The sequence below is a fragment of the Temnothorax curvispinosus genome, unplaced genomic scaffold, assembly GCF_003070985.1.
Source record: "Temnothorax curvispinosus isolate PA1 unplaced genomic scaffold, ASM307098v1 QBEX01017816.1, whole genome shotgun sequence".
Classification (NCBI taxonomy): Eukaryota; Metazoa; Arthropoda; class Insecta; order Hymenoptera; family Formicidae; genus Temnothorax; species Temnothorax curvispinosus.
Genome location: NW_020227596.1, coordinates 556,295 through 567,771, shown reverse-complemented (window position 1 = coordinate 567,771; position 11,477 = coordinate 556,295). Strand labels below are relative to the sequence as shown.

The 11,477-nt window shown below is 38.8% G+C and overlaps 3 protein-coding genes across 5 annotated transcripts; 1 reads left to right on the top strand and 2 right to left on the bottom strand.

Annotated features, from left to right (window-relative positions):
• Positions 1 to 18: 18 nt before the first annotated feature.
• Positions 19 to 3,188, bottom strand: LOC112467784 (tetraspanin-2A). Its single transcript, XM_025036594.1, has 5 exons — positions 2,895 to 3,188; positions 2,083 to 2,280; positions 1,444 to 1,620; positions 1,165 to 1,350; positions 19 to 944 (listed from the first exon to the last, which is right to left on the bottom strand). The coding sequence occupies exons 1-5, from the start codon at positions 2,979 to 2,981 to the stop codon at positions 867 to 869; spliced, it is 726 nt and encodes a 241-aa protein (XP_024892362.1). The 5' UTR covers positions 2,982 to 3,188; the 3' UTR covers positions 19 to 866.
• Positions 3,189 to 3,631: 443 nt separating this feature from the next.
• On the bottom strand, positions 3,632 to 6,773 carry LOC112467782 (GTPase Era, mitochondrial-like). Of its 3 annotated transcripts, XR_003042319.1 has the most exons (5): positions 6,236 to 6,773; positions 5,494 to 5,931; positions 5,057 to 5,374; positions 4,186 to 4,383; positions 3,632 to 3,915 (listed from the first exon to the last, which is right to left on the bottom strand). XR_003042319.1 is itself a non-coding variant. In XM_025036591.1 (4 exons), the coding sequence occupies exons 1-4, from the start codon at positions 6,455 to 6,457 to the stop codon at positions 4,264 to 4,266; spliced, it is 1,098 nt and encodes a 365-aa protein (XP_024892359.1). In that variant the 5' UTR covers positions 6,458 to 6,773; the 3' UTR covers positions 3,632 to 4,263. The 3 variants fall into 3 exon arrangements, 2 of the variants coding, with proteins under 2 accessions (XP_024892359.1, XP_024892360.1); XM_025036591.1 differs by having other exon boundaries at positions 3,632 to 4,383; XM_025036592.1 differs by lacking the exons at positions 3,632 to 3,915; positions 4,186 to 4,383 and having other exon boundaries at positions 4,972 to 5,374; positions 6,236 to 6,771.
• An 80-nt stretch (positions 6,774 to 6,853) lies between these two features.
• Positions 6,854 to 10,580, top strand: LOC112467783. The gene is made up of 6 exons (XM_025036593.1): positions 6,854 to 7,323; positions 8,329 to 8,551; positions 8,845 to 8,976; positions 9,367 to 9,610; positions 9,836 to 10,046; positions 10,202 to 10,580. Exons 3-6 carry the CDS (start codon positions 8,886 to 8,888, stop codon positions 10,550 to 10,552), a joined length of 897 nt encoding a protein of 298 aa, XP_024892361.1. The 5' UTR covers positions 6,854 to 7,323; positions 8,329 to 8,551; positions 8,845 to 8,885; the 3' UTR covers positions 10,553 to 10,580.
• Positions 10,581 to 11,477: the final 897 nt, after the last annotated feature.

Genomic DNA, 11,477 nt, shown 5'->3' with positions numbered 1-11,477 from the left:
ATCAAAATTTGATTTAGCTATTTTTTATTCGTTTATTAATTCTTTACTTTCCATTTATCAATATATCATCGTGATAACTTTTACATTGAATATCAGAGATAGTATCTCATTTTTAGCAATTGTCGTTCGATTATTAGTATTCATTCAATAATTATTATAGATAGCAACTTAATTTATTTATATATTCTCTCTGTTTTCCATGTAAATCTATTTAAAAATGGCTTTTCCTAAAAATGACCATTAATTTATAAATATAAATCATGCAAGAGAATAGAAATGATGTACAAAACTAAAAAAAATGTTATAATGGAAGAACACACAAATTGGATGTACTCAATTTTAAAGTGAAACGCATGAATGTCTGTCGTGAATTAGCGATAATTAAAACGTAATTTAGTTCCTTATAAAACAGTGGTAGGAATATGCGAGTTATTTTGAATCTGAATCCAACTTTGAATTGAGGATTTATTCGAAAAAGAAGACAAATTTTTATGTTTGAAAATTGAAAGCTTCAGAAATGAAAAGATACGAGCGCAAAACTACTTATTGCATATCCCTACTGACGATTGATGTCACTCTTAGGGCCGGTTGTTCCAACCTGTTGGTAAACTTCCTAATAGTTAAATCATATATATGTCTTTGTTTATCAATTACATTAGACAAAGATGGACATATGATTTAACTATTAGTTAGCTGACCAACAAGTTGAAACAACCGGCCCTTAGAATGATATATAACTCGCAAAATTCGCGATTTAGAAACATATAGACTTTATAACTTCCTTTGTTTCTTTTTTATAAAAAGAATTATAATTACACTAATTATAATATGTCACTGTTGCACATCGTTAGATGACGAATTGATGTCTAGCGCTTGAACGTTATGGATTCCTCTTCTTTCTTGATCGCTCGTATCAGTGTCAGCGACAGCACCGCTATGATCACCTGCAGTAATTGAAATTTAAAAAAAAATTAGAACAAAAGCAGCAGAAAATAGAAATTGTTATTTAATATAATTACAGAGAGAGAGAAAGAGAAAGATATTATAGCTACGATGAAATTAATCGAACTGTGTACAAATTTTAATTCAAATAATGTATATCTTGACGATAAGAAAAGGAAAAGAGGATTAATGAAGAAAAGAAGAAAAGCTTCTTCTGCTTACGTGAAGCATGCACAATGCCATCGCCAGACCGGCAAGCCATCCCGATCTCGCCTCCAGAAACCAAGACAATTCCTCCACACAGCCGTGATGGAAGGCGTTTCCGGTGACGGTATCCCGACACTCGGTGGGCAATGGTTTACGCAACTGCGTATAATCTCTGGGTCCGTCGGCTCCGCAGCATCCGACCTGACACACACATCCGTCACAAAAATTAATTAATAATCCTGAGAAATAAACACGCGGTTTTTCCCCTCCAAGGGGAGATCAACGTTCCCTTACGGTTTCTTGGATTACTCGCAGAATGAAGCTCGCCGAGTCGTGATGGGAGTTGCTGATAAGATTGTACATGGCCCGTTCGATGATAGGCTGAATCTTACTGTCGTACGTCGAATAATCAAGAATGACCGCCGCTCCGGATAGACAGCAAATGAAACTGAACGCTTGAAGACCCACGTGCTAAAATTATAAAAGTCCTTTCATTTCTACGAACTTCCGTCAAATTTGTTGCAATTGCGAAAAAATAATTTTTTCGATTTTTAAATTAATTAAAAAAAAAATCGATTTTTTATGGTGGGGAAAATAAATGTTTAAATTAAAAATTATATGTGAGAGAAATCTATTTTTGAGAGAAAGTATGAAAACTCAATCTTTACATATCTTAATTCATAAAAAGACAACTTTCTGCATAAGATGATACGTATTATCAATTTGTATTTGAATTAAATAATCAGGGATAATTAAAGAAAATTAATTTGCAACAAAATGACTTTAAGAGACTTAAGAGAATATTTTTTTGGAGGCACACTAATTTAGACATCAATCCGTAAAGGTTTAATTTCTAAGCATCTTGCAGAATCGATTTCCTCGGAAATGATCTCCTCTCAAGAACTTGCTAGTTTGATTGACGAGCGTTCTTACGGCGTATAAAATCATGATGTGTTCCATAAGCGCGGCGGCGCAGCCGATGAAGGCGATGGCCATGACGAGCACCGAGGCGGCGATCAGCAAGTAAACCCCGATGTAGATCTCGTACATATTCAGGAACTCCACCCACTCCTCGAGCGTCGGCTCGAACCGCATCCAGATCGACAGTCCGAACATCGCACAGCCCAGGATCTTTCGTCGAGCGACAAGGATTTTGTTAATTGCATGTTAATTAAGAACATACGGCAACTATTAACCGTGATAGTGCAGGGAGAGATAACATTTTTCAAAGACTGTTAAATTAGTTGCGAAAATTTATTAATAAACCTCACGATATTCTCCTCCCTCAAAATATCTACATATAAATTAAATTTCTTAATTTAATTTAAGGAATTTTTCTATTGCTCAAGAATAAATTAAATATACTCTTAAAAAATTATTTAAAAAAGATGATATATTACTGTATTTTGTATATCTGAAAAAATGTGATTTATTAAGAAATTTAAAGGAAACAATCGATTATCCTATTGAGCAAACATTAATTTCAGAAAAAACTTTGTAAGAAGAATAGAAAGGAATTCATGTTTTACGAAACAAATTCTCGATTACGAAGATTCTGTTATTACAAATGTCTTTCTTTCTCTTTTCGATTCACTATTGTCGTCGGATACACGTAGCTTTCATTTTTCATTTCGTAGATCTTTTTTTCAATTCACACTTAAAATAAATCGTAGCATCATATTTCACTATCACGGTGTAACTTCACAAGACGACGCAATCATCGTGATAACTCCACGCGCACCCACCCATATTATCGCGTTCAAGCAGAAAATCGTGAACTTAATGCAGCCGATCTGCTTCTCGAGAAGCGGTCCGGAACTCTTGACGACCATCTCCTTGCGTCCTGCGGAAGATATCCTCCGTTGCGAATTAACGCTTCCCCAATTCACGTAAGGGAGACAGCTATTTCGGGAACGATGCGACGCGACGAGAACGTAATTAGTCGATCGGGAACGTCGACAGGTACCCGTGTATCATCGCCTAACGTTCCGGCGCTTTATCACTGACAAATACAAGATAAGTGGATAAGAGCGTCCTAGATAAAGATATAACGCATCGCCCAGGTGAATCATTTCATTCGCAGTATGTGTAGTTAATCGTAAATTATTAAGAGTTGTGATTATTAATCAGCAAGGTGCTCTATACCTATGTCTATTTAATCTCGATCGGCTTTTAGTTTCTCCTAAACATTTACATATTCATTAAAAAGTCATATGCATTATGGATTTAAACAAAACAAAAATCAGGATACATATTTTATTCGTGATAAAGAAGTTAAACCTTAGAATTTTTGAAGATGTAAGGAACTTTATTAAATCTTCAAAGTTATACTGATATACAAAACATTGATAATATACATGATACTTCAAAATGTAAACAATAAATGAAATATTAATTAATCCTCCTCCAAAATTAATTTTCATTAGTATAATAAATAAATGTCAGATGTCGCAACGCGAATGAATTAAAATTACAGAATTTATGTGCCATATCAAACGTGTTTTATTTACAATAGCTCAGACAGAAATAATAATTATAAAAGATACATGATTTACTTACTCAATTTGTGCGTCGCGACATAAAAAAGAAAAGAAATTAATAGAAATCTTCCTCCGCGGTTTTCGATGCTGAAGTTTTATTTTTAATCTGCTCTCGATTGTTGTACATGTCCACATCTTGAGCGGAAGTAGCCTGCTCGCAGGACTTATCCTCGCGAATCCTGATGAATCGCGGAAACCTTAAAGATATTCCCTTTTCCGGATCGACCTCAACCAGAACAAAACCTTATTAAACGAGCTCGAAAAATTTCAAGAAAACTCTAAGGAAGAATTAATTGCAAAAATATTGTAGCCCCTATCTCTGTTTAGTTGGTAGAAAAAAATACGCTGCGTCTCCAAAATATCGCGATAACGCAAAATGTTCGATGTGGATAAAAGATTTTCGTGAGTAAATTAATTACGTCACGCAATATCAATTTCTTTTAGCGCAATTACGATAAGTCATATTTTTACAAATGCTTGCTTTCGGGAAATTCACTATTCCGATAGCCGCTCTTGCTACGGGCGAGAGGGAAAAATCAGCACTCTTGATCTCCCAGACTTGAATTGGCTCGAATCAGTGATCCGGCTCGTGGCTACTATCGAAGCGGTAGTACGATTTCACCTGCGGTATTACATGATCTTTGAGGAATTTGGTGTGATTTTCGAGGTCCTCCTCTTTGAATCCTGTGCCGATCTGTTTACGAGAAAATAACATACATCGATATGAGCTAGAAGTAATGCACCAAGCAAACAAAATATAAAGCCCATTTTACAATAGCCGTAAGATGTAAGCAATAAAAATTGACCAACAATGTCGATTATTTTTGAACTGTAAAAATCCTGTAAAAATTTGTAGCTTACTGCTTACGTCTTACTGCATACGCTTACGGCTATTGTGGACGAGCCTTAATATGCTCATAGTAAAAACTTAAATTATAAGAATTATCAAATTTGTCGTTGTGATATTTATCTAAAAAATATATATTTTAATACAAGTATTAGAGATATCTAAATACTGGATAAAGCTTTCCATTAATCATACAACGTGTCCCTGTTCACTTTCACAAGAAATATTTCGGGTACATTATACCTTACAGATGCTCTTCGTTTTTCTGATCGTAACAAGCTAAGAGAAAACCACCGTAAGTACCGGTCCTCTTTCCCTTGCCGATGTAGCCACCGATTACGACCACGTCCAAGCGTCAGGTAACGCAATGTAGAAGAAATATATTCTTAAATCAACGCTTGACTTTTGGTTTCGGTTCGTATTAAAACATCAATCTTATCGCAAACATTTAACTTTATTTTACAAATAACAAATACAAGCCGAATCACGACGGAGATTGCACGCTTATCTTCAATCTCACCGACGTTCGAAAAGCGTGCCGCAGTGCTTCCTCTGCTATAACGGCGGTCTGACCTATTCTGTTGTTGCTCCCGCGCATTAGTAGACGAGCAATTCGCTTGTTGGGACACGTGACGGACACCAGTGCCTTGATACTATCGTCGGGGGCTGGATCAAAGTGTTCCAACTTGACCTGTAAACGATATGGAACCTCGTTCGGCAGAATATCCATCAACTTTGCCCGCACCGTTTGTCGTATTATATCCTCGCACGTATTATCGCTGTAAATATGCCTTTCGTACTCCCAGGCTCGTGGCTTAGCCGTGTCTAACAAATAAGTCTGCAAAACACAAAAAAAAATAATGAAATACAGACGGTACAAATATTCCAAATATGGGAATTATATTATAATTTCCAAGAATTATATACAAATATTATTTACGATAGTCATAAATTTACCCTCAAATCGTTAATGCCATCCCCAGTCAAGGCAGATATCATAAATACGTCATAGAAATCTGGAGATTTCTTGCTCTTGGTCAGAGTGTGTATCAAGTCGAGTAATATTTCCTTCTTCTTCAGTCTGTCCACTTTGTTAATGACCAGAATTATAGGAATCTTGCTCCTTATATCTTCCGTCAAGAGTTCTAATATGTTTGTATCAATCTTGTGCCTGGTATATACATTCTCTGCGTCCTGCACAATTCCCACAATATCTGCCGCTTGCAAGGAAGTCTTCGGATCTGTTTTGAAGCTACTGTCTAACTTGAACTTTTTAGACTCTTTCGTGGAGACCATGCCAGGGGTGTCCAGGAATATCAGCTGAGTATCACCTTCGCAATATATTGCACGCGCTTTGGCTTGTGTGGTGTGCACCTTGCAGGATACAGGGCATACCTATTTAAAGACGTAATATATATATGAAGAATTCTTCTTCTGTATTTTTTATGTGCAGGTAAGAAATATAAATAAGACAACTTAATAAATTAAAGTTATGTAGGCAAGATAATTTAATTTATACAAGTATACAAATTTATGCATTTAATTCAGCCTGTGGTCTACTTGACGCTACAAATGGTTTGGAGCGTTCTTCTTCTCCTTCTTCCTTCATTGAAAGTAAAGAGAAGAGGAATGCTTCGAAGCATTTGTAGCGTCAAGTGGACCACAGCTTTAGATAAATATTAGAAACAAAGATGATTACCGATCGCTTGATAAGTTGGTTAACAATTGTGCTTTTTCCAACGTTTGGCGCGCCTAGGAAGGCAATTTTGAGACACTTCTGGGCTTCGGCACGTATCGACGTAGGGCTCTCGTTGGGTTGCAGAACGAATTCTCGTGCCGAAACGTCAACACTGTTCGAGAAACATCGTTGTAAACACCGTGCACTCGCGCGTATCACGTACCTCTCGATCGTGAATAGCATCTCGTTTTTGAGAAATCGAAGCGAAATGTTAGAAATGTTATATGCACGTCAAGTGATCTCCGAAATTATGTTCTTTTAATTTCCTTTCATTATTTCTAAAACGTTACACCACCATTTTTATAGGTTATATTTTGCGCGAGCAATTCCTTCTCTTTAAATGTTGATTTCTAATTCACAGAGTTGCAACGATTAGAATCTAGGATCTAATTAAATCTGGTAGAGATTATAATTAATTTGTAGATTTCTGAAAATTTTCACGTGTTAAAAATAGGTGAATTTTATGAGTTCCGAAATGGTTGCCACCGTCTCGATTGTCTCGATTTCTCGAATCGTCGAAATCTCGCGTGTCGCGCGCGCGCGCAACTTCACGTCGCACCTTTGCGCGCTGTCGCCGGCGGAGCAATGGCGGACGGCGGACAACTGCGACTCGCGCGAAGATAGGTGTCTGTTATCGACGCACGTCCACCGTGGCCCGTGACTCCCCCGTCTTTTCTCTCCATCTCTTCTCGCTCGTGACAAGGCGAATGAAGGCGAAGCGAGAAGGATAAGCCGGGGATAAGCCGGGTGACGCGTCGCGCGAAAAGACCGAGAGCGTTCGTGAATGAAAGAGGGAGGGGAAAAGGGAAGGAAAACCAGGCGAGGATTAGAGGATAATGCGCGACTTCGGCAGGACGAGAGTGTCAGGAGTGTGAAAAGTGCAAGGATAACCGGAGAAGAGACGTTTGCATCCGCGGTTTCTCGTGTCGCCGCGTCGCGCCAATATCGAATATCGTGCCGATGAGGGAGGCTCGACCCAAAGAGGATTACTACGTCTCAACGCGTCGACGAACGGACGCGGAATGAGACGCGGAGCCCGCCAAGGACGAGTGAGTGACGCCTTGCCCAGCTGGCTCCTCGAGAGGACCAGCAAGCTCTCCCGCTGATTCCTCGTCTATCTCGCATTCATAGGTTTCCCTCTCCCAACCCGAGGCCTGCCTCAAATGGCCTCAAATTGCAGGAAATACAGCTGAGAAAATGATCCCAGCCTGAGTTTGTTCTCTACGCCTTTTTTCTTCGCACTTTCTACATTTCTACACTTTCCTAGCACAATCGCTGTAGGATTCCTTTATTATGGATCGCACTCCTTGCTGGAACAGCTGGTCTCCCTGTAAACTGATATTCTTCCTCGCTGCCCTTTTATGCTGATATTTACTGCATGTTGATATGGAGAGAAAAAACAAACGAGCGAAAGAGCACTTGATGACATTTTATTTTGCCTATATGCTGTTAGAACGAAAGTAGAGATTTAGAAGATTATAGAAGTGATTATATATTTTTTGAAATTGGGTACATCTGCATCAGTTTTTCTTGACTATACTTCAGATGCGTGATTGTATTGTTTTAAAAAATATAATTAAAGAAAAACTTGATTTTTTACTTTTATACGTATATCTAGTGATAATAAAATTTTTACGTAAATATTTGTAATATTTATAATATATTTGATACATGTTTTGATGCATAAAATATGTTTTTTGAGTTATTTACTACGTTTACGCGAGCGTTAAGCCCCTTGCACAATAGGCGATAGCGATGAAGTTGCCGACAAAACTATGTCGGCCTTTGTCGCTGTCGCTATCGCTATCGCCTATCGTGCAAGGGGCTTTACTTCTGTAGTAACTTAAGATAATTCCTTCGCGTAAACGGGATTTTGTAGTAACTTACGATAATTTACTCCGCGTAAACGAGTAATACAGTACAGAAGTAACGCTCGCGTAAACGTAGTAATTGACTCTTTTCTATCTTCTGCTGTGTAGCTGTATTTTTGGCTTCCAATGTTTACGCCAATTGCCTTATCGGTTTAATTGATAAGTACGTGGTCTTGTTTTCAGAGCGCCACTTTAAGATAGAAGATGAACTCGACCAGCATCACAGAGACGACGATAACGCTTATAGCAGACGATGAACAGTCGGAGCCCGATAAGACGCATTTATTCGCGATATATGATCAGTAGAGCTTGGGACCGACCCGGACAAGCAGGAGAGGTGTGCGTTGAAAGGAATGTTCAAGTGGGATTGCATATGATTTGAACGTCGACAAGAAATCATTGTAGAGTAAGCGATAATTGTATTTCTACGGCATAGCTTATGTAGGTCTCTCTACGTGTTGGATATAATGCTTGAATAATGTATAAATCTTAACACAAAGACAGAGAAATAGAGAAATGATCTATATTTCAAGTAGATATATATTTTTAATTGCACTTTTGCTGTTTTTCTTTATGCGCTGGTTTACACTACCAGTTTTTTTTATAAAGATGTAGGAGAGGGATATTATTTATCCTGTATGAGACATACAGACTATGATTTACAATGAAAATACTAAAACACTGTCTTTGTATCATTAGCTAACGATGGATCTCTGAACCCGCTGACAGTGACTCCCCTGATGCACTTCTGGATCAACAAACCGGCGGGCAGGTACTACGGTTTCACTGGCCGCCGATACCCTGCCACACCTGTGCCACCAAAATCACACAGTAAGTACGACGGTATAAATCCAGGATTAACAAAGTACCAACAAAGAATATGATATCAATGAAGGGTAAAATGTGGAAATTATATATTGCAATTTTACTCCTATGTTGTGTGTACCTTAAAATTATTAATATATATATATATATATATATGTATTTTTTTTATTTGCTAAATTGTAAAGAATCTTTATCATTATCATACAAAACTCAAAATAGTTTAGGAATTATTTCTTCAGATAATTCTGTAAAGCTAACTGAACTCTTCAAGTTAATTGAATAAATAAGTGAAAGAATTAAAAAAGATTGAGGGAAAATTTTAATTATCTATTTAATTATTCTTTTTATTTCTCTTATCATTATCTTATTTCTTTTATTTGTTGCTTATTTTTGCAGACCAATGTCGGCGCGGCGGTGAACTTAGGCAAATGGTGACTCCAGTGCATCGATTCCAGGGCCTTGCAGGTAACCTCGCAGCCGGAAACGCATCGCCAGCTGGACCTAGTAATGTCAATAATTCCTGCCGAAGCATCGTCAATCGTTCGACGACGTCTGCACGAATCCATAACAACGAGAACCGTCATCACGGTTCGGCGTCGCTCAGCGCCGCCCAACTCGCCCAGCTGAACAACATCCCCAAGTAATTAATGAAAACACAAAAAGGTCTACACTAAGAGAAAGGAGACATTCTGAGAGGAACATGCTCTTCCTATATACAGGGTGACTCACTTATACATATCTTAGCAGCAGAAAGATTACTTATAAATGATTCGCCCTCGGTTTGCAGTTTTGTGAGTTTAGTGAGTTTAGATACATGGCACTATGGTGGTATTAAATCGTTTTTGGTTTAACGTATTGTTTGCAGCAATGTCACCGACGCTAGTAACAATCAACTGATTCTGTCTAATGCGACCGGCGCGAACGGTACAGAACGGAATAGAAGCCTACTAACGGGGAGCGTCTTTGATTTACGGGAGGCCGAACTGGCCGGCTTCCGACTGCGTTGCGGCATCTGGTCCTCTTTTGCTCTGGCAACAATCTTTGTGGCAGCCGCCAAATTCTACTTCGGTTATCGGGTAAGCGCGTCTGTACTTCGAGAGATTATTTTAATCTCAAGATTGTATCTCAAAATTTCTAATTCAAATACTGCCGCTGTTTTGCGATTTATAATTCCTCCGTTGTCTTTTCGTTTTGTTTCCTGATCAATTAATTCTTACCTTCGCGCTAACAGGGACCTGGCCTGGAGATACTCGTGTTTTGCGGGCTGCTAATATTGCTGCTGTCCGCTTGTTTATACTCGATCTTCTGCAAATATAATCGTGAAAGCTATTACCACCATAGCGGTCGACCGGAGCACAACGCTCGTATGCAGGAGGATCACATTGTCACTTTGACGAACGCGTCCAACATCGGCGACAGCGTTGTCAATAGAGCGGCAGCGACAGTGCCGACGACGACGGTGAGACAGAACCCGCCTCCGCCGCCTTATCACATCGCTATCCTGATACCACCGCCGTCACCACCGCCACTTGCGCCCTCGGACGAGGCGCCTCCACCCTCTTACGACAAGATCATGCGATGAAATCGCCAATAAAATCGGAACTAGGACAGCTCGTCTAACAATTCTTCCTTCGACATTTTCGTGTCCGCTATACGCAAGGCAGCACAAATCAATTCTCTAGGTTTAAGCAACATTCACATCTGTGATAAGAGCGCAATGATGATGACACATCGACAACACATCGGGGGTTCAGTTCGGGGGAAAAAAAAAAAGATTCTCACGCGGCGATATTTTTTAGTGGGCATTACGGAGAGAGCCGCGCTCCGCCAATGAATTTCCGTTTGATGCGGGTAAACTGTATTCTAATCTTTTTATACTTTACTATGAAACTGTGTGATATATTTAACTTAGGTTTAGCCGCAACGCAGCGCGTAGCTGGATACTTGGTCGAGAGCCACTTGTTTATTCTTCCGGTTAGGACTTTTGCGGGGCGCTCACTCGAGCACGGTTCTTCTATATGTATAATTCCAAAAATTCACTAAATTATGTTCGATTACTTAATTGTCTTCATAATCTTGTAGAATGATATATGAAGATTACTCTTGTTACACATACATACCTACATACAAACATACATACAAACATACATATATACGTATATATATATATGTGCAAAGGCATTCGCGATGAAAAGAAATTAATGCATGAATTCGAACGTGCAATTCGAGCCTAGGTGTCAAATGTGCAAAACCGTGTGTACGACTCGGTCGCCACTTACGATAAGCTGGTAACAGTAGGCGCGTTTAGCGTACAATTTCAGTTGTCAAATAGGTGTAACTTTCTGTCCACTAAACGCGCTCGTTATCGAATCTCATATATACGATATGCATGTCGCCGTGCTTCGCGACATGGGAGCACGCACATCGCACGATAGTTTACGTGTAATGTTAGCTATGGGTTATCGTGCGAAGTATAACATGATTTTATATTTCTTTTTTTCATTAAT